The sequence below is a fragment of the Gadus morhua genome, chromosome 6, assembly GCF_902167405.1.
Source record: "Gadus morhua chromosome 6, gadMor3.0, whole genome shotgun sequence".
NCBI lineage: Eukaryota > Metazoa > Chordata > Actinopteri > Gadiformes > Gadidae > Gadus > Gadus morhua.
The window spans coordinates 15,534,604-15,562,103 of NC_044053.1; the positions used below are offsets into that span (position 1 = coordinate 15,534,604).

Consider the following 27,500-nt stretch of genomic DNA (forward strand, 5'->3'; position numbering starts at 1 on the left):
GGGGGAGTCGGAACAACGAATAATCGAACAAAAATGTATAATAGAACCATCGCAATGACTCTTAGCCTGTTATATTAAGGTAAATCAAGCCAAAAAAGTTGCATAGTTCCCCTTTCACTCATGTCTGATCTCTTTTCTGGTCCATTCTTCTTTTGTTCCACCGACAGTCGCCTCTTGGGTCCCTTATCAGTCGATTGATCCATGATGAATGCAACAATTGCCTCGCAACTGGCTGTTTATATCTAGCCGGTGCCATGTTTGGGTGTGTGTCTGTGCCGTAAAGCATTTTCGAAACTACAATCTGACTACATTTTCGAGGCGCGATTGGATACTTCCGCTGCGTCACATCCGGATTGTGTAGGTCCGAACAGAGCAAGTTGCACATGCGCTTTTTCCTTGGAGAGGTGACATGGGGCAATGACACACCCAGCAAACGACCCAGAAATGGTTGCAGAACCATCAGAATAACTCTCAACCAGTTAATTAAAAGTTGCATAGTGGGCCTTTAAATAGCGGCCCAAATTGGTGGGCGCTATCCTGGTAATTTCTCTGCGTGAGGAATACGAATTGTGGCGTGTGAGCGTGTGCATTTGTTGAATTCATGGGGCAAGCCCCAGGAATCTCCCACTTCCGGCTTCCATGAAAGAGAACCAAACTAATTCACACAATAGCCTTCATGCAAATCTAGCATTAAAGGTTAGTTTAAGGAAGTTCTCTCCAGTCACGCTGAAAGTAGTTCGATAGTGGTAGCGCTTTAATTTGCAGTGTCAGAGAATTCTGAGCAATCTGAAATGCTGACTAAATTCTCTATTCTGTAATTATTGCGCGCTTCCATACCGCTCTAGATTCCCCCACCCCCACACAGATTTTTTCCTGTAGAAACCAATGGTGGAAACCGATACGCCCTCTTAACCACAAAATGTTTGAGTCACTTCTATGGGAGTAAATCTGTGCCATCGGATTTTGAAAATAAAAAGCCATTGAACTCTAAGCACTGAATATTTATGCATTGAAATAACGTATTTGGATTTGAATTGAACTCCTATTCAGCTTTATTTTTCAATGTTTAAAATTCAAAATCAAAGATTCAACGTCAAAAACTTCAAGTGGGGACGTTGATTACGTTGAAATTCAAATCCAGATACGTTATTTCAATGCAACCAAAATGGGAATATATATATATTTTTTTTTTTAAAGTTGAATTTGTAATAGACAGATTTTTATATTTATAGATAGAAAGATATATATATATATAGATAGATAGATAGATAGATAGATAGAGATGAAGCTTGCTCGATTGATTGATTGATTGATTGATTGATTGATTGATTGATTGATTGATTGATTGATTGATAGACGGATAGGCCTAGATCAAATTAAACTAGAAAATGCATTTCCTGCAGGAAATGCGGTGAGTGCTTTAGTACAAAGGGAGGTTGAAAATATTTTTTAATAAAGCAAGCCACATAGATTAAGACATAAAGAAACGTTAAATGGCTTAAATCAAGTGAAGGGATTGGAACAAAAGTTCAAAAGTCTAAATGGATCAAAAAAAATGGCTAAATGGACCAAAAATGGGAAACATGCACACCATTTAAGAAAAAGTAAATGGTTGGAAACAAATAAAGTGAATGAATGAAAAGCGAAAAGCATTGCTAAAAATGCAGAAATGTAAAATGAATTGAACTGAAGAATTTGAAGTGTCAAATGTATTGCCCTGTACTGTTTGTGTGTGTGTGTGTGTGTGTGTGTGCGTGTGTGTGTGTGTGTGTGTGTGTGTGCGTGTGTGTGCGTGCGTGTGTGTGTGTGTGTGTGTGTGTGTGTGTGGTGTGTGTGTGTGTGTGTGTGTGTGTGTGTGTGTGTGTGTGTGTGTGTGGTGTGTGTGTGTGTGTGTGTGTGTGTGTGTGCGTGCGTGCGTGTGTGCGTGTGTGTGTGTGTGTGTGTGTGTGTGTGTGTGTGTGTGTGTGTGTGTGTGTGTGTGTGTGTGTGTGTGTGTGTGTGTCTTTAAGGGAACAGCGAGCCGAAACCGCCCAATCTGGCAACACTGCTTGAACGTCCTCCAAAAGTAGCTCAATCTGGCGGGAAAAACAGCCCAATCTGGCAACACTGCTGAACGTCATCACGCTTCAGCGTCAATGTACAGAGACCAACTGAAAACGAAGCCTGTGATTCTGAATAAAGTTTAAATTATATCGAAATTACGTTTGGATATTATGGAAGATACAAGTGTGCAGATTTGTTAAATGGTTTGAACGAAGATAAACCGTTGAAAATTGATAATATTTTAAATGTAGAATATCTTGAGCTGCTCCCCCCGCGACCCGACCCCGGATAAGCGGATGACGATGAGGATGAGGATGAGGATGTAGAATATCTTAAAAAGTATTAAATATTAAAAAAAATATGAAAAGATGCGCGCGATTCCAAGCTATTCTGAACTTAAAATTTGAATGGAGTCTCTAGGTGAAAAATTTAGGAAGGCGATAATAAGAGTATAATAAAGAAAGAAAGTAAGGAAGAATAAAACTTATGAAGAACAATAGTTGAGCGCTGCATGCAGCACTCATTATATGTAATTATTACATTAAATTAAATGCAATAGCACTCTAGTGGATATGTATCAGCGGTTCTCAACTATCCGCCCCTCACAGACACACGCGCACACGCACTACACACCCTACACACACTACACACACTACACACACTACACACACTACACACACTACAAACATATTATGCATCTAAGCACCGCCCAGAGCAAAGGATCTTGAAGATCTGGAAATACTGGAAAGTCCAGCATTGCACTACCAGGAAGTCAGGGGGAAACAAATACTACACACCACATAAGTGAACCAAGCGGTCAGGTCTTTGTATATGGCATAACGTCGAATATGGCCGCTTTCGAAACGGAGCATTCTGCACTCCTTAAAATGTCATCTGCCGCGTTTTACGCTTGTAGTTCGTTTTTGATCACAGTAGTAAACAAAATTGTTCTCACGAACTTCAGGTAGGTGGCGCGTTAATGCAAATGATTGTGGCATTTGTTGATATATAACTTTTTGTGACATCAAATGTTTATTTAATTGCACGCACTTTCTAGATTTCCTTCATACATCTGTCTTGCAATTGGTCAGGTATGTAGCCTATGGGTCTATTTGGTTGGCTTTTTTATTCCTATCCACTGGCTGAATGATGGTCATTGTAATAACTCATGTAATCCTCCTAGATGATCACCACTATTGTAATCCTGTATGCTGCAAAAATGAACCAAACTGTTCATTTTCAGGAATTTGACCGAAGTGTTTTTATTAAAGTAAGATATCTTTATTTATCAGAAGTAGATATGCTATATTTCAAATTAAAGGACTGTTAAAGTTGTATTTTGCTGGAATACTAACTTTTGATTAATTTTGGTGATAGATTTTCCCTCTCCCTTTACTGTATGTTGGAAACCACATAACAGGACTCGCAAGCACAAAAAAATTAAGGTTTGACATCCTTGTCTTCTGTTCAAAAATCTTGCTTGGTTTGTGTTGTATTTTTGTCCCATGTTTACAAATCTCTTGTTTTCTTTACAGCTTACCCATGTTTACAGTGTTACGAAAATTCACCATCTTAATAACGATGATAATGGAAGTGTTTGTATTAAGGTGTGTATTCTTCAATAAATGTTCAATTGATTTCATCCTGTTTTATTCAAAGACAAAGAGTAACAATGGAGAGCAGGTCGATAAGAATATGTCATTTTGGATTGAAAAGGCTACTTGAACAATGAAGAGAAATGTTCTGGGAAGTAGTGAGACTTTGAGGGGGTAATGGTGTTGTTCTGCATTGGCTTTCATTTCCAGTGAAAGTTTGTTGTTTTATGTCTTTCAGAAAAACCTTTTCTCAGAACCTGGTCTACAGTGTGGTGGCTATAGTTGTCGGTACCTTGATTGCTGCCAGGTGTGTGTTATGATAGCATGGATGCTCAACTGGAATGATCAATTAACTCAATAAACTAACCCAATAAGCTCTTACATTGCAGAATTCATCACCTGCTCTGGCCATAGAATTTGGCCAAGTCTCCCAGCACACTTTGGTTGGCAACTCCTACCTGTGTCTTGTGTGACTGAGTTTAAATGTGGCAGAGCAACTGCCATACTTCCGTCAGTGTCACACCGGAAACAAGCCACCACATGCAGCCCACATTTACATTTATTACTACTTAACTAGAGAGTGTGTTTATGGTTATTTTGTATGATAGCAATCTTTCTCATCAGTATGTGGATATTTGCATCTTACAGCTCTGTGTATGCAATATGAATATCATCTATTGTAGCTAAGACTGGGTCAGATAGGCCTAATGTATTATTTATTTGGTAGAAAGTGACACCCAGGTATAATGAGCCATGCTGGATGTTATTATTACTATTAATTACTATTTTGTCCTTTAGCTGACGTTCATCCAAAGTGACTTGGCATCAGATACATTTCATTAATGAGCCGGTGAGGCCATCTTGCTCAAAGATGCCTAGTTAGGCTATGGACATTGCGAATGGAACCCGCTCACATTTGGGCTTGAAGTTGTTCACCCTATTGCCACTCCACTTTTCCTGCTGCCCAATATTAATAACTCAAAAGTGTTGTTATTTCAACTCCATCAAACGTAAATCTTCTATGTTTTCCATGTAGCTCTGACCTGGCCTTCGATATAGAGGCCTACACCTTCATCCTCCTCAATGACTTCTTCACAGCTGCCAACAATGTCTACACCAAGAAGAAGCTGGGCAGCGATGTAAGCTTCTGTTTAGCCCTTCTATTCAGGTCCGAAACCACCCTGCTCTGCTTGGGGGGGTGGGTGGGGGTTGCGGGGATGATGAATCTGTGCTTGTAGATGAGCCACGTAGATCGGAGGGTTAAGGGGTGGAATTTGATTGAGGGAAACGGTGCATAATGGTAGTGGATGGCAGTAAGAGAGCACAAGCGAGAGATAGATAGAGATAGATTTTGACTAAGGGTTAAACATAAACACTTGCCGTGCAACCAGGCAGCAAAATAGTATGAACAGCAAGAGAAAAATAACTTCTTGTTAGGCCCGTTTATCATAGCTGAATCTAGAAATGTTTCAGTTATTTGTTGGTTCTTTGTGTTATCGTTTGGGGACAGGGGGAGAGCATTTTCAAAATGAGTAATGGGCTTTGAATCAGCCATGCTATCTATTCGCTGTGACTTTTCTAAATTTTCTACCTTGTTCTTTGGTTCTGGGGGATGGCAGTTTAAAATTTTGGTGGGCAAATCCCTGCCAAATCCCTTCCCCTCACACAACACGTGTGGGTCTTAGTGGGTGTTAGTACCCCTCTTTGATATATATATATATATATATATATATATATATATATAATTACATTTTGGGGTTTTATTATGCTATTTAACACACCCTGTTAAAGTTAAGAAATGTAAGTCTATGTGATGGGAGTTGTGCTTAATATGGACCTTTTCAATAATACAATAGCCAAGGTCCCATAGATTCCAATGCACATTTCACTACAATTAGGTACATCATGCAATAAGAGAACGTTTTTTTCAAAAATTACATTTTATTGTAAGCATTTTCTATGTGTCTATTTTCCACTTCAAAGGGTCTTGGGAAATACGGTGTGTTGTATTACAATGCGGTGATCATCGTCATCCCTACAATCTTGGCAAGTGTTCTAACAGGGGATTTAAACAAGGTAAAAATTGACATCACTGTGAATCCCTATAAAAGACCCATCAATTAACTGAATAGTGATTATATGATTATGTGGTTAATAGTGACCATGATTTTTCTGGTTGTATCTACTTTGCAGTTTGTTAATTCACTTGAAAAGTGATTTATTAATAACAATTAATAATTCTTAAATTGGTTCCACAGGCAATAGCCTTTGAAAATTGGGGGAACCCCACTTTCACTATTTGTTTCCTTCTGACCTGCATAATGGGGTATGCTCATGATTTTTTTTTTTTCTGTACAATGTCTATGCGGTTACAGTTTTTCTCAGTCGATTTGGTAAATTTGTCGAATCATCCTCAACATTTGCAAAACAGTAAATGCATTTCTCCAAACAATTCGTACAAATAGCCAAACACCATGGATTACCTGCAAAAGCCAGTGCAAAAGCCACTAATCCTTAGTTCATCTCTCAAAAGTAAATATCTGTGTCAAGGAACATGTCAGTGCCATCAGAATGACAAGTCCTTGTGTCATTGTGTACGGAAAAGACAGTCAAATTGCTCAGTCATGGTATCAATATAACAGTGTACTTTGGAGGGATGTTCTGATGTAAACTATGGCTAAAGTTTTGAAGACAATTACTGTAAATTGTAAGTTACACCTTAGTGTATGGGGGAGATTGATTGCAAGAGACTGGACAAGATTCACATTTATGCTTTAACTGTTTGTACTGTAATTTGTTGACAGACTGTCAGACTGTCATTGCTAGAAATGTGAACATAGGACAATCCCCTTAGGGTAAACTGTACATTCATTGCTGTAGGAATTACAGTGTAGCCTTCCTATACCTCCTGACATTCCTGTCTGTTGGGCCACAAATTCTCATTCTCACGCAGCCTCACTCCTCTTCCTCTTCTTCTTCTCTCTGGCTGTTGACCCCTTCCAATTCCTTGTCCTTCCATTGTCAGACAACGTAACATTGTGCTGTGCTCCAACTATATACTTGTCAGTTCATGGTTCACGAGATGCACCTTTGAGCTATTTCAGTAAACTGGTTGATCGTTGGTTGATCTAACACTTCACACATTTCCCTTCTTTAGAGAAAGTCAAGAATCACCTGGTAGCAATTTACCAATTCAGGACAGATTTTTTTAAAAAAAAGTCTAATGGAAATGTATAGAAATATGGCTGACATATTATGACAACTTGTTCAACCATTTTGCATGTAATTACTTATGCAATGAACCAAGGCCTAATTGTTGTGGGGGTGAGACTATTCAATAGAGACCCATTACAATACATTTTGATCAACATGACATGAGCAATTGATAATGTAGGAAAGAGCAGAGAATCATACATAATCATTTGAATGAATGCACCAAAGGATTTGCAACTTGTTCAAAGAAATGAGAAACTGCTTTTTTAATGTGCACAACTGACACAATGATGTGAAGACTGAACAGGTAGTTTTGAGAATTTCAAATCTGATCTGAGAAATGTACCAAAGCAATTGAGAAAAACTGTAATAGAAAAACACCATTACATGATTACAGTGGGGATTTTGTACTTTTTCTCTTAAAATGTGCATGCAGATATCCCCTATATTTGATTACACTTGTTTTGAAAATAATCTGTTGATAAAACAACTGCTTGCTACAATTATCATCAAAAGTAATGCATGTACTCTTCTCTGTGTTAAATAATGCGTGTTTTAATACCTGCTGTGCTCCCCCAGCTTTGTTCTTATGTATTCCATAGTTCTCTGCAGCCACTATAACTCAGCGCTTACTACAACAGTAGTGGGAGCAATAAAGGTATGATAAAATAAAGATAGTAGCCTATCTACAAGTCACATCAAGCCGTATTCAAAAAGTTGGATGAACATACATGTTAAATGTCTCCTCAGAATGTTGCAGTAGCCTACATTGGAATGTTCGTCGGTGGTGACTACCTGTTCTCCTGGCCAAACTTCCTGGGTCTAAGTATATGGTATAACTCTATTTTTTCAATTCCAGTTAATACTTTACTCAAACTAAGATCAAAAACACTATCTCCCAGCTTCAAAAGGTCCACATGGTGCACAATGGAGTTTTTTTTCTCTCAATTATAAGATAGTGGTTGAATTGTTCAGTTTTTTACTAAACAAAATGTAAAAGCTTTGTTCACATTTGAAGTCCTGTATACAAGTTTCTCTTTTGCCTGCAGTATGTCGGGCGGACTGGTGTATTCCTACTTTACCTTCTACAAGACAGCGCAGACCGAAGATCCAGAAAAACAGCAGAGCATTCTCCTTGAAGATACTTTGACGTTGTCTTCCAAAGTAGGGGATAAATAACCTTCCACTGTGCTCAATGGAAGAAAATATAAGACTTTCCTGTTTGTTATTTATTTTATAAAATAAACAATTTACATAAATCTTTCTTTATGCCATTCCCCATTTTAAACATATTTTCCACTATCAATCATTGAAAATTACTTTTCTTCTGAGACAAAGTCATATGACTTCTTTGTTTATTGAAGACCTTGCACAAACAGTGTGGACAGCTTGTTAGAAGTTTTGCTTCGTGTTACAACATTTCTACCAAGCAAGCAGTTTCACTCTCTTTATATGCCAAACATGTACAAATGTTAATGATACATTCAGAAAGGAAAAACCCGATGTTAATAATGTTCTAAGTGTCAACTTTAGAGCTCTTTATATTGTGTACACTCTATTTTCTAACATGGTGTATATATATATACATGTATATATACATGTATATATCATATGCCAGGTTCCTCACACAACATAATAATCTATAGGTTAGAATAATTCCATCGTATAAAACATTTTGAGTAATAGTAATTATTAGGTGTTTTGATTATCAACTATTCAATTTAATTTTATCAAATCAAAATATTCGGGACTTGTGTTCATAATCAAATATGTTTGAAAATTGATGATCAAGAAGAAAACACTACTAGAATACTTGGCCAATTATGAGGCCTCATACAGTGCCAGAAAATGTAGTGTTGTTCACAAGTCTCAAAACACCAGAGTGCTCCACAAATCGGTTTATGACAAATGTTATTTGTCACGACTTGCCTGATGATTAGCCAAATGTGTTTCATTTCAAGCTTGATCCATAGATTGCATGACTTGCAACTCTCCAAATGGTTTATAGAATTTTTTTATTTTTTTTTTACAGACCACCTGGTCTCAGTGCTAAGGTCATCTATATATATTAGAATTTCTTAAGTTGCAGTTGTCGAGGTGATATAACATTTCAAAAAATGTAGTTTTCTTTAACATTTGAAAATCTACCTGGTAAGAGCTTTTGATAAGGCTTGAAATGTTATCCTCTCATTCACAAACAATGGCTGCTTTAAGTCTTAATTTGCTCATGATCAGCAATCATTCATCCGCCCCACACCGGTTATTTCTTGAAGAGAAAACAATGATGCTGCAAACCAAGGTACAAAACTCTTCCTTGTTATATATAAATATATACACACACACACTCAACGTCATCAGTAGCAGCAGCACTGTATCCTCAATGCTGGAGATGAACGAGGCAGATCCAGAAGCCATTTGACAAAGTTTTGGATAAAGATTAAGGATATAACTGCAAAATCTTTTATCTGACCACACCCTATTACCGTTCTGTCCATCTGACCTTAAAGCATACACACACGCAGACACACACACCCGCCTAACAAACACAATATACTTATAAAAAATAACTCGTTACCAAAGTGCAAACAAAACAAAAACATAATTGTACTCCCTCTTTCCCTTATAGAGAGGTCAGAAGACAAAAACATTCTTCATATCATCAAACCTACAATCATAGCAGCCTAAAATTATCTTAAAAATAATAGAAAATCAAAGCTGAATAAGGTGCTTTAGCTTGTTTCCTCCTGGTGTTGTGCCGAGAATGAGGAGAAACGTGATCGTCTATTCAGACAGACTATAAAAGAGGCCTGTTCACTTCTTCTTCTTCTTCTTTCCCTCCCCCCCCCACGTCTGCTTTGACCCAACATAGAAGACCTGTACTGGCACGTCGGCGGTTCCTACTGCACCTACTATACAGGAAGGCAGAACGGGACTACGGGAGAGGACCAGGAGGGGGGGGGGGGGAGACGGGGGCCCGGGTCGAGCGAGAGAGAGACGCCCAGGTGAGCGCTCATGCCGAGAGGTTGTTGGCCAGCTCAATGAGAGCGAGTGCGCCGTGGAGGCGCTCGCGTTGCTCCTGGAGACAACGCTTGGCGGCTCCTCCGTGACCTCCGGGCTTCTCCTCCTCCGCCATTTCCTCCTCGTCGGAGTCGCCAAATTCCATGGGGTCCTGCTGCTCCTGGTCCTCGGCGGCCTGGCCCTTCCCCTTGGGGCCCCCGGGGGACCCAGTGTGGGCTCGCTGCTCGCGGGTCCGCCAGTACCTGCAACCCATCGACGGAGCAGAGCGGACCAGGTTAGTGGATGTGCATTCATGTGGTTCCCTTTCCCACCGCTACGCTTCAGGGAGGGAAGGTAACACCGACGCCATCTAGTGGTGGCCTTGCAAAGCTATGACCCACTGCCAAGGAACAGGCACTAACATGTGGATTTGGTTATCAATGGCAGAAATACCCTTTGAACCCCCCTGACTTTTCTTTTGCAATACAGCCTGTAATGTTAATCAATGCATGTAACCCGAGAGTTTGAACTCGACAGTGGAAGCTGTTTCCTTTTTTCCATTACCAGAAATGCTGAATTTTAGCCTAATTCCAAGAAACCTTTCCCCATCAAGGATTTCCTGCGGTGTATTAGATGCAGCACTATACTGACTAGCAGTATGAACAGCAATAGGAGTTGGACTCACTTGGCCAGCCACTCTGCCACAGCCTTGTTGTCTACGGACTGACCCTTGCCCAGGCATTCCTTCGCCTCCTCTCTCTTCAGCCGGCTGAAAGGGTGCTTAGGGCAGTGGCGGTTGGCGTGTGTAAAACGATTTCCACATCCTGGCAAAGGAAATATTATTCATATTAATGCTAGGATATTAATTCAAATTCAAATTTATAGCATGTATGTTTCAATCACATGTGAAATATGATATGACTGACAATGCTTTACTTAAAGATGGTTACAATAACTATATACACATAGTAATCCTGTATGTAGTTTTATAAAAGCTAAACCTAGCAGTAAATAAATAAATGCGTTGTGCATAAATCTATCTCCTATTAGGAATTCTGAGGTGTGATGGCACGGCCATGGATCCAGCAGGCTAACCTTTCTCTGAACAGGCAAACGGCTTTTCGCCCGTATGCAGTCGCTGGTGGGTCTTCAGCTGACCACTCTGGACAAACGCCTTCCCACAGTTGGGGTAATCACACAGGTATGGCCTCTCACCTGAGGAAACAAACAGGTCTTCAGTGGATACATTCTGAACTTTAAAATAGCTTCAACAGGCTTCCCTGTAGTACTGAAGAAAACCCAATAACTATCTACACTCAACTGTTATTTCGTTAAATGCTTCTCTCTTATTAACTTGTCAATTGGGAATGTAGTTCAGCGGAGTCCTACGTCTCCACCGCCATCAGCTCAATGGGTGGGGCAGAATCAAACTCGCAACGTACACCTTGAATGCAAATAATCATGCAAATCCCAAAAGAGCTCCCACGCTGCTCACCTGTGTGTGTTCTCTTGTGGGCCTGCAGGGACTTTTCCCTGGGGAAAACCCGGTTGCAGATGTTACAGCGGATATGGCTGGAGGAGGTCTCCCCCTCGGTGATCAGCTCCTGGACCGTGTCGGCACGTGGCCTGCCGCGCCGGATACCATCCTGGGAGGGAAGGAATCACTTGTGTTATTAAAGGTCTAGTTCCATGACACATTTAAAAGATAAATGGTTATGATATTATGACTCTAGTTCTATGACTGTAGCCGTAGCCCTCATGAAATAGAACCATCGGTATGTTATTACAGGTCCGGTTGTATGATTGAAGCCGTACTTGAAATAAGACGACAGTTATGTTATTTTAACTCTAGTTCTATGATCGTAGCACATACATACTATCGTTCCGTACATGAACGGGACGATAGTTGTTATTATAACACTAGTTCTTGGGAAGATTTTATGATGATCAAACATGTCTTTGAACTTTATTGCTATTGTTTTACTGCTAGTTTATAATCATTCAACTTGCATGTCTTCCGATAAGAGAAGATGAACAGTAGAAGGGAAACAATGTGTCTTTGTGCTGCCAGTGATAAATGAATGCTATTTACATATTGACAGATAATCTCACTTTTTATGGATTATTGGGAATCAGTTTATTATTTTATTATTGAACTGCCAGATAACGGCGTTGCTAAAGCAATGTATTATAGGGCTTATAGGCAACCAATACATTATGCATATTATATTGGATCAATATCTAAACGTGTCAATAATGTCATACACTGGGCTTCAGTGGTGAATAGTGCACGACACATTACATGATGTGCAACATTACAGAGGAACACATGTCTACATGAGTTCTGCATTTCCGGTCATATTTTGGCGCGCGAACCAGACGTCACATATGAGCAGCTGCTGCCGACCAGGAAGTATGTGGGGTTTAAAATCCAGACACACCCAATTGCGCGGGCGCTGATCTTTAAAGACACCTTGTAAAAATGAACTTCATGCATACATTTGCTTATGTATGGATGTTTGAAACTGCCACGTTGATATATGATGTTGAATACATGTATACAATTTAGGCTGGAGTATGTATTACATAGAGCATAAAGTATTCAGCCCTATTATCCAATAGTTATTATGCAGTAATAGGTATAACATTACTTATTAGTAGTACTCTGGGTATTTTTGTGATGTCAACGCATTTAACTCTGAATGGACACATGCATCACTATTTGATGTGGAATATTACAAACAAATGTGTAGAGTTCTGAAATAAGAGAGTTATGGTTGTAAGGACGTACCTTCATCTGGTCGGGAGAGGACGTAAGGTCAGCTTCACTGGCTGTTGTAGTACCAGTTGGGGACGAAGCTCCATTCATTGATCCAGGGCTAAGCGATACATTGTGGGCATTTTCTCCCCACTTCCAGGGGTAGACCATGAAGTCGCTGAATCCAGGACTTGTCGGCATCAGGGCCTCTGTCTGCCTGGGCTTGATCGGGGTGGTCTTGATGACGGACACCAAAACTCTTTTAGGCGAGTCGTTGCAAAAAACAACGTGCGGGTGCTTATTCTCTGCCATCGCTGGTGTATAGAAAAAAACTCCTTAAAATCGAAGTGTCAACTGAATGGCAAAAACCCGCTCAAAAGTCGAGCTGCAACACATATGGTCCCAAACGCAAAGTATGTATTTCAGCCGGGAGTAAATAACCCGGTCATTTCCAACGCAGCAGAATAGCAAGCAGTTCCACTTAACTGCTATGAAACATATGAATATACGAAACTATACCTCGATATTTCTACTCTCGAGGCGGTTGCATGAAGTATGTGAATCCTCGGAAATGTCTGTGTCCCGCGTTGCAAATCGCGCCCGACTAGTTGTAGTTCACCGACAAATCCGTTAACGGGATGGTGCCACATGTGTCGGAAATAACCTATTACAGGAGCAGTAGGAGAACAAGCAAGCCCACCGGAGCGGATTGCAGCCAATGACATGCGCCGAAGCGCACTGGAGGTCGTGATTGGTGGATGCGTTCCGCCCAAGAGCTTGAGCTTTGAACATTCGTTACGCGCCTTCGTGCACTGTCCAATAGCGCGTATGTCTTGCAGCCATGTCGCCAATGAAAAGAAAGGGCGGGTAACTTTACTTTCCTAGAGCAGATGTCCTTTCCCGCGCTGCAACGTCTGTTTATGTTATTACATTTTGGGTCGATTTAAAGGGTAAGGAAACACTGACTCAGTGGCGCCAAAGTTATGCAATGTTGCCAGGAAAGATGCTGAGACAAAGGGTGCACTGTGTGTGACAGAGTCGACAAGGGCTTAAGTGATTTTTGATATTTAATGTTTTGTGTAAATATAGCTGATTGTGTTAATTTCATATGAATATGACATGAATATGTAATATTTTACAAACCATTTTATACGTTATCATAATAATATCCCGAAATATCATATTTGAATACATTCGACATGATGTGTTAAGAGACCGCAAAGGCCTAATGATCTGGAAACAACTGACTTTAATAAAATGTTAATGAAAGACAAGAGTGAAGACAAATGGTTGATATGGTTGACTGTGCAGGCTATTTGTAACTAGCTTGGCTTGATTCGTTTCGGTATTTATCTAAATAAAGGCCTATGTACATATATTATAGAAAATATTTGAATGTAGCCTATGTGTAATATCCTATTGAGGTCATGACTGTGTCATTCATAAGGGATATTCCAACACTATAGTCATATTTGTAGAGGCAGTGTCCTCTCAAGACATGATTCATGCCTGGGAAGACACTCAGCCAGGGTGAAGATCCTTTAAATATTTGAGAACTATTTTTCAAGTTTGATCCCTGACATTCAAACTGTGAATATCTCAATTATAAGTTTATATTCAAATCCCCAAAAATCTGCTATTTATTAAAGAGGCTACATCTTCCCAATTATTAAGGAGAACCGTTTGCCTTGTTCTCTAGCTCTGAAGGTAGAAGTAGGCTATTTAATATAGGCCCCACTTTTTTCAACCGATTATCGCTATGCCCCCTAGATGGGGCCACTTTCAATAATTGTATTTCTCCAAAAAATGGTGCCATTATTATCCAAACATGAATTAAATTCACAATCTAAGCGAGAAGTCCTCGTGAGGACGCGCTGAAAAGGGTTAGAAGGCTAACATAAGTCATCTCTTATGTGTTAAACTTAGCTAGATTTTAACTGAAACAAAAATCTCTTTGGGTAGGCTCTAGATAGAAGGCATAACAGATTGGGCTGGGTATCGGTAACCTAAGATATCGACCAAAACAACCCAGTATCAAGAGGCATCGGGACTTCTCCGGTCAAACGATATGCATCGATACTTTTTGTACCCAGATGGTCTATTGAAAAAATACTTTGTTTTTGTATGATTGTGCCCGGAGTCAATCAAGCGTTTTTCGATTTAATGCACCGTTTGATTGGCTTACTACAGCCCATACAGTCGTTGGTAAAGTTGAGCGCGGTGTATTTGACGAGCTGGCTCTTCAGAGACGCGAAAAGGCCGGAAGTATGGCTGCACTGCCCACGCAATGTATTTCTTTCAGAAAGAAACTAAGCCAACTTTCTCACTTTGTCAGATGGATGTTGATGAGCGCAGGAGGCGTGGCATCTCTAGTTGATTAGCGCAGGGGGCAGCCACGATTTCGCACGTGCAGCCACTTAATGACTCGATAGCTATTCAGCCACATCCAGTCCAGTCTGGGTGTTTGCATTGTAACGGGGCAAAGAGGAATCTCCCGAAATTCGAAACTGTCGTGTAGGTTATGTTCTGTGTGTGACAACTAGAAACAGTTTAACTTGGTTTATTTTACTTAGGCCACAATGTTGCCGGACGCCTATGGCTGTGTCGTGGCAAACCGATTCGGGGAGCTCTTGGACGACGATGCTGACCCCTTCGACCTGCTCAGCATGGCGGAGAGCACGGAGAAATCAAAGAAAAAGAAGAAGCCTGGCCACAAGGAATCTCAGAAGGAGAGACGCGCGGGAGTCGACGAGCAACCTGCTCCTCCTATGGGTATGCTGACGACTTGTAGTAGGCTATTTGGCATTAGACATGGCCACGTAAAGCAGGGTGAAGTGGACGTTTCTATTTATTTTTGCGCACTTTGAGGTACTGAAAATGGTCTTTATCAATAAAAAAACTATAGTTCCCCTGTTTCCTCTCTTCATGAGGTTCAGGTATTTTCTGTGTGCCCCGATGTGCAGTGAAAAAGCCCCCAACACGGGAGCCCATGTCCAGTGAGAGCCGAGGCGGAGCAGTGGAGGGTCAAAGGGCCCCAAGAAGGAATGCGTTTGAGGAGCGACCGTATGAGCCAGAACAGTACTACCAGGAAAACTATATCTCCAGGTATTTAACAAATATGAAAGAGCTTATAGAGACTATCTATTTCATTTCAATAAGTAACCATCACTGAATGAGTTGACGCAATCATGATTGAGCCTATGGCACACTGAGGAAAGCCCTTCGATTTCCAAAGCAGTGTGGGGTTGTCAATGAGGTGCCAAGATGTAATTTTCACAAGGTTGTCAATTAGCACGTTTCCAGTAGCGCTGGTGCCTCGTCACTCTTTGTGATGCATTCGCACAACAAAAACTTAAAATGGATGAGCTAAATACTTCACAACATGCATATATATTTACATCGATGTGCTCATAACTTCCCTCAATGCATTGTTTAGCACTCCTGTGAGCTCATCTTCAAATGTGGTCCCCAGGTCCTCCTTTAACAGCGAGGTTGACCCCAGGGTCCAAGGAAGCTTCAGGGGTGGTCGAGGAGGAAGGGGAGCCGGCTATCCCAGGAACTTGGAGAACTTTAATCCCCGTGGCAAGAGGGAATATGAGCGGCAGAGCGGAACGTAATGGCACCGGTTCTACTTGAACAACCGTTGTGCTTAATCAATCATATCATGTCAATATTGTTTTTAACTTGACGCTGTGTTGCAGAGGCATGTGTCCTGATGAGAAGAGGGGTGGCAGAGGATCGTGGAACTGGGGCACCGTTCAGGACACTATTGGGTGACTTGAACCCTTAACGACTCCTTATAGAAATTGAACCCCCCCCCCCCCCCCCCTTTATTTATATTTTGGAGACTTTCAGAGATGAATAACGACATTTTGGTTTTTCAGTGATATGGATGTGACAGCCGCAGTCAACCCTGAGTCCCAGGCCCCAGTGGAGGATGAAGAACAGTATGTTATACCAGCAGCAAAAGTTATTTACCATGAAGCACTAGTTTTCCATGCCTCCAGTTTAGCTACAACGTCCACGACATTGCTAGTTGACGGTTAATATGTGGCGTTTTGTGTCTTATTTTCTACTTGCATTTTGTGATAGAGGAACAGACCTGGAAGGCGAGGTGGTGGTCCAGGTGGCCATAGAGATGAGCCTGGACGAGTGGAGGGCACTGCAGGAGTCCAGCCGCCCCAAGTCGGAGCTGAACCTCCGCAAGGCAGACACCGAGGTGCCGTCCAAGGCCAGGGTGATTCACGAGTCCAATCTGCGTGAGGTCAGTACATGTATGGACTCGGTGGCGCCGGCTGGTGGCCACGATTTGCATATCACTACTGGCACTCAATGAAGGGCTGGGATGCCTGATGCTGTTCATCTTATTGTATGGCATCTCGATGAGTTTCAATCAGCTGAATATTCTGAAGATGTCATTCTTAAGATTGGATGGTTATAATTTAATAGTGTTAGAAATTGACCATAACGTATTGCCACTGGAATGCACTAGTGTGTGGCGCTAGACTATTGAATGTTTTCCAAACCCCTCAACTTCACTTATGAACCAGAATTTTGGTCTTTTGAGCCTTTTTTTTTTTTGTATTGATGCGTAAAACCATTTTTCACCTGCCTATGTTCAGCAGTTTGCTCCACTTTCGTTCACAGGACATCAAAGAGGAGGACATGGAAGACCACTTCCTGCGCAGGTCTGTAAATGACATCACTTCGCGCCTGGACATAAACTTCGGGAGTCTTGGACGTCCCGCCCGGGGAGGGCGAGGCCGGGGCAGACGGGGTGCCATAGCGGGTACCCCAGAGGTTGTCGCTCCCAAATTTGAGAGGGTAGGTGCAGTTAATCACGCACATAAAGTCAACCCGGTTACCCATTAAGAATGACATGTGCATCTATTTTCAGGTCGACATCCTGGCTCCAAACCCAGATGATCCAGAGGATTTCCCAGCACTGTCGGCTGGAAAATAATAAGGGCCGTTGATTGTCACTTCCATTGCCCACTGGTGAAAATGGGATGCACTTGAGCCAACACTATTTATTCACCGTTGTGTTCTGCTGTTCCATGGTTTGGGGTTCATGTTGCTTGTTACTGACTCCTGGAGAATAAAACATCTGCAAATTATATTTGGTGAGTGTTTTCCTATGGTGGTGCAAATGTGCCTAGATAAGTGGGATCAAGTTTACATGATCTGTTTTTGCAATATGCACTTTTATGAACTTGATAAAAGCAGGGAAAGTCAACTGATATGCAGCCAATGATGAAGCTGGAACACGGGTAGAGTATTGGGTTTATTTAAAAAGCCAGTTTTAACCAAGCATTACTTGTTTGGACCCCATGAGGGCTTGGTTCCTCTACTTCTAATGAATCAAACCGTACAAAATATTTACAAAATAGACGTTCTCAGTATATCAAATGATTTCTTATTTACATTACTGTAATACATGAACTTGACTGATGCACACAATACTTGACTTATACAAACACCCTGTATGTGCATGAACTCTGCAGGATGCACTGCCATTGGTATACTGTTCTTCAAAACTGGAATATCTACTTTTACTGCTTGTTTAAAAGTAAACACCCAGGTTGACATATTCACATGCCAGTCTCGCGTGGTAAACCTTACGATACTAATGCATGCTTTAATGTGACAATTCTATGATTATGCTTTATGAAAAAGTTTCATGATGAACCAAGTGCTTTACAGAATTGCAATTTAACTAGTTTATATGAGAGCATGTCACACAAACATTGAAGCCAGACTGGACCATTTTGCATGGTTCCTTTATAACAAAATGCACTGTACTTTAAAAACATTTAAAAGCGAAAAAAAAGATTTGACCGCTAAGGTCAGTCTTTAAAACACAATCCTCATGCTATTCAGATCCCAGGCTCATCGCAGTAGAGGGGCTCTAGCTTTGGGTACGGAGTGACTGCCAAAATATAAGAAACACAAATTCAGTTAACAGAAATCCACACATTTAAAATGCATGAAAACAAAAATATCTATATAGATACTAGCTAACTAGTGCGATATGGTTAGCAGCAGCCTTGAAAATCCCAAGCCTCCATTGTGTTAAACAAAATCGTTAATGTTGCTCCCCAAATATTAAATTATGGCGGGTATTGGGTGAAAATGTTAGATCTTTGTAGACACCGCTCTGCTTTAACTAAAGCATGAAAATGAGGAAACAAAGATAGTCAATACAGAGATTTGTTTGATAAATGATTTAGGGGGGAAAGAAGAGAAAAGACATGGATACCAGAGTCTGGAAAAGCGCATCGGTTGCATAGAGTAGCGAGCTTTACATCCTCTGTCCACAGTGCATCTGTTAGAAGTGGGAAACAAAGGAAGAGAAGGGTTTCATATTAGGAGAGGGAGCAGGAAAGCAGTACTAGTGTCCAGAGAAGCTATAGCCAGTAGTACACGGGAAGAAAGCGCAGGATAAGCACAACACAGTCCTGAGAACAGAGGAAAGGACGGCAGGGAAGGAGGATGATAGTGTTCGGAATGTTGTAGATAGTGCCTCTAGGGTCGAGCTCAAGAACTGGGCCATCATGTGGCTCATATGATAAAATCTGTGGTCCTTTAACCGTTCTTGTGCTACATAGTTAAAATTGCATTTCTGAGCCATGTAGCTAAATAAATATATTCATGATTTTCAAAAAACTGTTAAAAAAGGCTCAACATTTTTTTTGTATGCTTTGTCATGGAAAGTAAAATTATACGTTTTGTTGCTCAAAATCTATTTTTTTTTAGTTTACTGAAGGCCATACAACCCCTTCTTTAGTTGTGTTATCCAAATCTAAAATACAAATTAGTGAGCGTACAATCAATTAAATGTAGCAGATAATACAACTAAAAAACATTCTATGAGGACTGATCACAGTTTTATCAATGGAAGGATTAGTAAACAATGACCAAAAAACATTATTAGCAACATAATGCTCCTATGCTTCCAAAATGGAGGCGGTCGTTGTCACGATGTACAAGCCCTATAACAGGAAAGTACAAGAGGCTCCTCACCGCTGGCTTTAAGTTAAAATGGACAGCATTAGTGCAAGTAGTCCTGACTGGCCAACTGTCTTTAGTGTAGAGAGATGAAAAAGCAGAGGCCAAGAAGGCTTGGATGCACAAAACAAACATATGACAGATTTGTAAAAGCAAGAACTCTTGGGCCGCAAAGCGTGTCTGTCCATAGCTGTTAAAAACAGAGGGTTAAAAAACTCAAAAATAAACTCCCAAGAGATTCGATCCATCCCAGCACATCCAAAAAACGTCATCTGCTGCGAAGAGATGAAGTCAAAGGGTCATGATCTCTTATGAATAGGCCTGTGGAGAGCTTGCCTGGTTGTGATGGGCCTTTGCCGTGTTAAGGTTGGTCAGAGTGCCCCTGTTGGCCGTGGAACAGTTGGTTTCTCTAGGTTTACCGCATGGCTCAAAGCAGAGCAGGTCTCTGTCGCCAGTCTGAACATGCAAGTTGCCTAGGGACCTGGCTAGTCTGCTGTGGCACAGGGAGCTGCCAGAGAGAAGGGGGAAGGAGTTAATGTCTTGTTTTCTGATGACTCCACGAGTGGCTTTAGCTTCTTGGTCACTTGTACTTTAAAAATACTACGGTTCTATATCACAAAGACAACTTCAATTTGAACATGACAAAAGTTTGTCAACAAGTGGTGCTGACCTGTTTGCTACTCCATTGGCTGGCAGGGAGGTTCTGGTTCTTTTCCTGCTGTCCGATTGGCTAGCCAGAGTAGGGGCGTTAACACTGGCCTTGTAGCTGCTAGACTGCAGGATGCACCGGCTGAAGAGGAGTATAAGACAGGCATCCCATCTCAAGAGTTAATGGAGATGACTATTGATGTTGTAAAATTTATCACACTCCACCTACAGCTACACCAAAGCTTAACAGCAAAACATTTGAAAACTATCATTGAGAAAGGGGAAGGATCATAGTTTCCATGCACATTCATGACATGGCGGTCTTTATGTCTACAGAACTTTGATGACTTCGCAAAACCCTGTGTTTGCACTACCTTAACTATATTTGAAGTCAGTGGCAAGAAAATGACACATGGTTCATGAGAAACTATGTGGCTTACGCAGTCTTTCAATAATCACTTAACATGGCTCGATGCAGATGCTTTCAAAATGCTATCGAAAGCCAAAAAAGGTTGTAAACCACCGGACTAAAGCCGATTCCTCAAGTGAAAGCTAAATACAGAGCCTCCATTTTCCAAATAAAACCAATGAACCCCCTCAGTGAGAGGTAGCAGCACAGTACCTTGGAGAGAGGGAGGATGACCTGGTGTGAATCTTGTTTTCTCCTTGCCTGTGAACACAAGCAGTAAAACATTCAAGCAATAGACTTTGCAGACTCCTGGTTAGACGATGAGTGTAAATCATGATGGGACACAAGGATGAAGTGAACAAAAACTACATTACCCAAGAATCAAATATGCAGAAAGCAGACGGTTTAAGACGGTTTCATTTGCTCCTTTGCAATGCAGTCGGGTCTTTCTTGCAGTTTAGGCCATAGACAGCCACTCACGTGATTATCGGAATCTATATAGTTATTACAGCAAGCCTGGATTTTGTGACAGGCAACCGCCCAGCATTTGAGGTGAGATATGTCATGACCAATGGTCAAATTTTACTATGATCAAATATCAAAACTTCATCATGTTCTATGAGACGTGAAGACTGTAGAAGATCTTAACCAGCAACACAAATGAACCCACAAACAGATAATCCTTATAAATAAAAGGGAGCATATTGCATTGCCACCATATGCATTAATAAAGGAAATTGAAAACCCCTGATTGACTCCCGATCATTAAACATGGGTTAGAAAATAATCACTACAATACACTGCTATAAATCAAGCTTAAAAGACACAGCGCAGCAGAACAGCTCCATTCATGTACTGCGGTACATATGTACTTATCAAGCAGAAAGTTCGATTTTTTTTTAATTGATATTAATTATAAAATAACTTTGGGTTGGGGGAGGGGGGATAGAGATGAAGGGGGGCTCACCTACGGCATTCTTACTTATGAGTCCAGAAAGGAGGGGCAGGGCAAAGGTTTTGGGTTCAGGCGGGCGGGCAGTAGAGTTCACAGAAATCCTAACCCCCGTCTATACAGAAATGCAGGAGGGGAGAAGGGAAGCCATACACAATCCACCACAGGGCAAGGCTAGACATGGACAAGAGCAGCATGGCTACCAGCCATCTGAAAGGGGGACAAATCCAAAAAAAAGGAGCAAAAGGAAAAAGACAAAAAAAGGAAAAAAGAGAGGGAAGGAGAGACAAAGGGCGCCCGGGCAGGACGGAGAGCCTTTAGTTTTTGGTTTTGTTATTTTGCTTTGCTTCTTCTAACTGTAACTGGACAAGCTCTGGTGCCTCCTGCGGAGTCTTGCAAGCAACACGTTTTTCTTTGCATTTCATGCATAGTTGGTTGGTACCGTCATATCAGAACACATACAGCAGTTGTTTTCATTCTATTCTGAACTCGGCAGGTAAACTGGGACAGTGCTAAAGGAAACGCTGCACTAGTCCTCCAAGCGATGAAAGAACAACAACAGACAGTTGAACAGTGAACTCTGCAGATTTAAACGCGTGTTAATGCATCGATCAAACACAGAGGGGCATGCTCATGCACGCACGTCCCGGTGTCTCAGGCTTGTTGCCATGCATTGGAAACAGAAACACACATTCAGTTGTTCTCCCATTCTAATCCCCGTTGCACGTTGGCATCCACTCCAGCAGAGTGCATGATAAACAGACAGTGCAGCCAAGTGGTAAAGATCAGCCTTGATATCCCAAATGTTCCACACGTTCACTGGCAAAATTATACAAATGCATCCTTTCCCGATATACCTGCACAGGAACTCAATGTATAGAATACTTCTGAATTCAAAAGATCAAAATATTTTAGAGGAGGAAAAAAAATATTAAATTGCGGCTAGCCTTACACCTAATATTCGCTGAATTTCATGGCCAACTGCTTTGTACCATTTTGGACAAACCAAAAAGGCACAATGGCTTAAAATCTGTAAGCATCGCAACCAGTCAGTTCTATAAGAAATCTTTACCGTTTACATTAATCTTTTAAGACGTAGTAGTTCCCAGTCAGTATGGCCAGCCAAGCATGACAGGCATCTGATTCAGCCAATCAAGGGCCTCCCATCAGGTAGAACCATGATTAGCTGAGCAATGGCAGTGATCAGCAAGGCAAAACTTTTTTTTTTGTCATTAGCCATACCGCCGGCATAGCAAACTATTTCTACGGGAAGTGGCTGGCAGTTAGCAAAGGTAAGTGACACTTACCTGCGCCATACAAAACCTCCCATCCATCAATCCAGCCTGTCTGTCTGTTATGTCCCTCATTCCCTCTGTCTCTCACTGCTATCTTTTGAACGGCAGGCAACACACGGGCCACAGCGCCCCCATGAGGCTGCAGCAGAACACTACCATCTGCCTGCCACGAGACAAAAGCCAAAGCCGTATGGGTACATTGGCGGAGAGGTCAAGTGCTTCATGGGTCTACACAGACATTACTGTTGTGTTCGCTATTGTGGTGCCGTAATCCTCTGAAGCTCAATTGGCATTAAAAGTGACGTTAACACTGCCGTCGTTTGAGTTCCATCGGGGCCAGTCAATGCCAAGTATGCACACACGGTGTTGTAATCCACTATTAGTGATTTCTTTGGACGAAGGAATCTGCCTGTTTATATTATAATTCCTTATCGTTGCAGTATACATATATTTAAGGTAATATACGTTTTGTTTCAAAATAGTACAAATGTTTCATAGTTATTAAAAGTTATGATAACTGCTGAATCTATCAAGGAAAACCAAACCCTAAACTACTTTTTTGCTTTGGATTGATCCTGGTCCATATCTCGACCTACATACAACGTTTTAAAAACACAAATATGGACTCAAACTACTTTGGGTTACCTGTGTGTGTTTGTGCCAAAATAAAATAGAGTCGACATCTCTCACACATGATTCCCTCCAACTACAGACCAGTATTCATGTTCTAGTGTACATGGACTTAGGACTCTACTTGTCTATTTTTAGCAATCATGAATAACAGGGAAATTGGGCGGGTTTGTTTGAGTAAGCTGTTCTTGTACAGCTTACAGCTGTCCCAACAAATCAGGACGAAATAAATATATAAATGATATTTCCAAACATCCAAATGCACTGACAAGGAAGGCTTGGACTGGAATTGTGCTCCACGAGAACTTAATATACGGCAAAATATTTCATAAATATGACTCATTTATAGACAATAGTACATAGCCTCTATTGTGAATGTTGACCAATTCTCAAGAGGACTTTTGAAATATGTCATGTGAACGATGGGAGTTGTAGTCTTTGGTACTTACGATAGTGAACCAGTAGATGATCTAGACTGCCTCTTGCTCTTCAGTGCTCGCAGTTTGTCACCTTGTGTCACACCATTCCTCTCCTCCTCATCGTTATACTGGAAGTCATCAAGTAGATTTGAATGAAAGGTAGTGAACCAAGAAGTCATCTATAACAGTAGTTCACTGACAACTAGTTGCCAGTTTTCCCCAAAGAATAATCTTTGCAAAACTCACCAGTTCCATTTTCTGCTCATTTTTGGGCGTTCTCTTATTGTTGCTGCCGTTGATGGTGATGTCATCCACCCCAGATAGGATCCGGGTGACGGCCATCTTGCCGTTCTCCTGCTCATCCAGCATCTTCTCCTTGAAGCCATCCCCTTCTGTCCACATGCCGGCCTGCTTACTGAAGGGGGAAAAATAGGACATTAAACATCACAAAGGGTTTTCCCAAACACTAAACAATCTGCATTTCATTGGCACTCACACTTGCCAAAAAATACCCGAGGTCTTGGTATTAAGCTCATACATAGTCAAAATATTTTGGATAGAAGATGAAGAGCCCTCCTTCTTTAGTGTGAACTTACTCTTCGACATAGTTCTGCTGGGGCCCAATAACAGACCCCGGGCGGCAGATCCGTATCCAGGCGATGGCCTCCGCTGCTGTAAGATGGTAATGCTTCATCATGTAGCAGGCGATCAGAGTGCCCGTACGCCCCAGACCAGCTGAAACACAGGATCATGCAGTCCATTAGATGTTAGGTAGCCCCAAAACTAATTAAACCATGTGTGTGCCTGCCCTGTACGCGTGTTTTAACTTATGATATTGTGCGGATTCCATCCCCTGTCCTTCTCAAAGTAAATATTAATGCAAATTGAAGCAGGTCTTTCCGTAGAACATTTGTAGTTTTTCTCATTTTCTCTTATTGTTAATTTGAAATTAGCTTGCAAACAGTTTGATCATTTGTGACAGCCGTCAAACTTCACCTCACACTCAATATTTTTTGATTGTTCATGTTTACATATATTTTTACTTAAACCCCTCATGCACTGCAACCCTGAACTTACATTACCAAAGGAGCTGTTTGTGCAGGGCAAATGTTTGAAACAGTCGGATCAGACATTTTTCTACTCAGAAAACGGACTTCTACCCAGCCAGCTCCCTAGTACAAAGTCAGATTGTAGCCCACGTGTGAATAGAGCAGGTCATTGTCCTGGAAAATGCACAGAGAATAGACCCTGTTCCACATTCTCCAATACAGTAAGTGGCGGTTAATGCAAAAAACAAGTTAACAAAAACACTGTGATTTCAACCAATAGAGCCTGAAATTAACTTGCCCTGTGAAAAGGCAAATCCGGACATAAACAATTTTAAACTAATCTCATTTGAGGACAATGAATTACATTTGATGATCCCTTTGTAAACAGATCGCTGGAACATCGCTGAATGCAAATAATTGCTGAATAAGAAAGGATGAAACAAAAAGAAAGAAAAAGTTGAAGAAATATACATATTTAATTTCCCTAACCTTTGCAGTGGACAGCTATGGCGCCTTCTGCATTCTCACAGATGTTCAGGAACTTCCTGACGATGGCGTCAGTGGGCGTGCTGCCGTCCACGAAGAACAGGTCGTGGTGCTCGAAGCCGGAGTCGGTGAAGCGCCTGGCGTCGTACATCTTCTTGTTGAGCCGTACGATAGTGGTAATGTTGTGCTTCCTGAAGTAAGGGAAGTAGGCTTCGGGGGCGTGGAGCGGGTATCCTGAAACAAGAAGACAGTTTCGCATTGAATGAATAATAATAGTATAAGACTTTATCCAAAGATCTTTGGTTTTCCACTTGAACTTTCTAAACACTGGAGTTAACATCAGTGTTTTTTATTTGATAAGTTTATTTAATTTCAGACCTGAAACAATAGTCAAGGACAATGATAGCATGGTATTTGTATGCATCTAAAATGCTTGACACCCACAGTTTGGACTCACCGTTCTCTATTTTGCTCTTCGGATGGGGCCCACTGAAGGCGAGGAACTTGCCTGGAATAATCCAGTTAAAGTCCCCATTTTCTGCTCTCTGTAACAGACCAAGAAAGGTTTTCCCAAAAAAATTAAAACAAAGATTCTAGTAATATCTCTACTCTATTCATTATTTGTGCGGATATGTTATATCGGGTTACCTCGTAATGTTCATACTCCTCCACATCAAAGTTGGTGAAGTCAAGCCAGCTAAACTCCACTGCCTAGCACATTCATAAAAAGACATTACAGATAAGTGGGGGAGACGCGACTTTGTGCTTTAGATCATTTGTGTAGATACACTTTAGGTGCGGTACCTTCTGGATGGCATGAAGGCAGTCCAGAATGCTCAGATTGTACAAGCATGTTCCAAATGAGGCATCTCTGAAAAACGTAAAGACGATATAACATTTTAATGATGTTCCCAGCTTTCTTTTAAAAATGTCACATCCTATCCAGCATTTGTACCGACACCTCTACCGCCCATTTCTCTAACATTCAGCAATAGTCATACATCTACATCTTGAATAATATATGTATTTGAATACAATGAAATAGAATGGCATGCTTCTTTGTTTTTAGCCCCCTGACAAACAGACAGTGGCATAGAGAAGGTGACTTCTCTTTGCGTTGTTGTCAGTAAAATAGGTCAGAGCTGCTTTAGTCAGCACTATGATGTTCTATTTTGCTTCAACACCTTGAATCTCTGTCCCTTACCCAAAAGGCCGTGGGAAATGTTATCATGCTAAACTGATGACATGTACAGAATTCTACCGACAAGAGCAAAAGGACGTGATCAACATGATTTTTTTTTTATGTTTGCCTTCCTTGTTTTTGGCCAATACGGGCAGACATTATAGCAATTGCATGCAATAAGTTGTATACAGTATATATATTTGTATTATTATTATTATTATTATTATTATTTTTGGGGTTGTTTTCAAAATAAAAAAGTTAAACATCAGGTAATATGATAATATTCCATTTAGGTAATATGGTTACCTAAATGGAAGATATGTTGAATTCTTGGAGACAAGTAAACTGGATGCCTCCTCTGGGGTCATGTGAAGATGCAATACCTTCAAGAAGAACAAGGACACACACATTTGGATGAGGTTAGCATGACCAATTCAATTATTGTTTGTTTATTGCTTAGGGAGACCAGTCCAGTGGTGGGTTGGAGTTCCTCAGAAGTTAGAATGTACTTACAGCATAGGAGCCGATCAGGTAAGCAGCATTGGCTTGCTTCTTATGGTCTCCACAGGTATAGAAGAGAATCTTCTTCCTACAGAGCGTAATGGACTGCCACAATAGGGTAAAACAAGAGCATTAATGTCAAAATTGCAATGCTGGAAGCGTCTGTAAAGAATAATTATATCAATATTATATAAAATAAACAGAATAAAAATAGAAATGGTGCATACAACTTTCTTAACAATTGTTAAAATTAGATATTTCTTCAATATCCGATCAAGGTTGGGGTTCAGTGAGCAGGTCGTTACCTTGAGCTT

General features: G+C 41.0%; 4 protein-coding genes across 22 annotated transcripts in view; 2 read left to right on the forward strand and 2 right to left on the reverse strand.

Annotated features, from left to right (window-relative positions):
* The first annotated feature begins 2,712 nt into the window (after positions 1-2,712).
* On the forward strand, positions 2,713-8,120 carry slc35d2 (solute carrier family 35 member D2). 2 transcript variants are annotated; one of them, XM_030359891.1, is made up of 12 exons: positions 2,713-3,007; positions 3,101-3,134; positions 3,227-3,313; positions 3,421-3,488; positions 3,579-3,650; positions 3,877-3,945; positions 4,675-4,777; positions 5,622-5,714; positions 5,897-5,964; positions 7,431-7,509; positions 7,602-7,684; positions 7,901-8,120. In XM_030359891.1, the coding sequence occupies exons 1-12, from the start codon at positions 2,892-2,894 to the stop codon at positions 8,028-8,030; spliced, it is 1,002 nt and encodes a 333-aa protein (XP_030215751.1). In that variant the 5' UTR covers positions 2,713-2,891; the 3' UTR covers positions 8,031-8,120. The 2 variants fall into 2 exon arrangements, 1 of the variants encoding a protein (XP_030215751.1); XR_003977213.1 differs by having other exon boundaries at positions 2,885-3,007; positions 4,028-4,777; positions 7,901-8,115.
* Positions 8,121-8,189: 69 nt separating this feature from the next.
* Positions 8,190-13,234, reverse strand: znf367 (zinc finger protein 367). Its single transcript, XM_030359892.1, has 5 exons — positions 12,640-13,234; positions 11,344-11,494; positions 10,944-11,063; positions 10,534-10,672; positions 8,190-10,111 (listed from the first exon to the last, which is right to left on the reverse strand). The coding sequence occupies exons 1-5, from the start codon at positions 12,916-12,918 to the stop codon at positions 9,862-9,864; spliced, it is 939 nt and encodes a 312-aa protein (XP_030215752.1). The 5' UTR covers positions 12,919-13,234; the 3' UTR covers positions 8,190-9,861.
* A 34-nt stretch (positions 13,235-13,268) lies between these two features.
* Positions 13,269-17,723, forward strand: LOC115546179 (intracellular hyaluronan-binding protein 4). Of its 4 annotated transcripts, XM_030359888.1 has the most exons (9): positions 13,269-13,556; positions 15,180-15,378; positions 15,537-15,711; positions 16,079-16,219; positions 16,308-16,379; positions 16,491-16,553; positions 16,699-16,870; positions 17,254-17,430; positions 17,504-17,723. In XM_030359888.1, exons 2-9 carry the CDS (start codon positions 15,186-15,188, stop codon positions 17,567-17,569), a joined length of 1,059 nt encoding a protein of 352 aa, XP_030215748.1. In that variant the 5' UTR covers positions 13,269-13,556; positions 15,180-15,185; the 3' UTR covers positions 17,570-17,723. The 4 variants fall into 4 exon arrangements, with proteins under 4 accessions (XP_030215748.1, XP_030215747.1, XP_030215749.1 ...); XM_030359887.1 differs by lacking the exon at positions 13,269-13,556 and having other exon boundaries at positions 14,896-15,378; XM_030359889.1 differs by lacking the exon at positions 13,269-13,556 and having other exon boundaries at positions 14,897-15,378; positions 15,543-15,711.
* A 148-nt stretch (positions 17,724-17,871) lies between these two features.
* The window catches only part of cdc14b (cell division cycle 14B), an 11,706-nt gene continuing 2,077 nt past the window's right edge, over positions 17,872-27,500 (reverse strand). For 2 of the 15 annotated variants that reach the window (XM_030359877.1, XM_030359883.1), the window contains exons 3-15: positions 27,492-27,500; positions 27,199-27,291; positions 26,992-27,068; positions 26,307-26,373; positions 26,151-26,213; positions 25,960-26,047; positions 25,506-25,736; positions 24,564-24,702; positions 24,214-24,382; positions 23,998-24,095; positions 20,885-20,932; positions 20,285-20,404; positions 17,872-20,122 (exon numbers count right to left, since the gene is read on the reverse strand). The exon at positions 27,492-27,500 is cut by the window's right edge and continues 67 nt beyond it. In XM_030359877.1, coding sequence (XP_030215737.1) covers positions 19,924-20,122; positions 20,285-20,404; positions 20,885-20,932; positions 23,998-24,095; positions 24,214-24,382; positions 24,564-24,702; positions 25,506-25,736; positions 25,960-26,047; positions 26,151-26,213; positions 26,307-26,373; positions 26,992-27,068; positions 27,199-27,291; positions 27,492-27,500 — 1,401 coding nt within the window. In that variant the 3' untranslated portion in view covers positions 17,872-19,923. The other 13 variants (XM_030359880.1, XM_030359884.1, XM_030359881.1 and 10 more) reach the window with 13 other exon arrangements.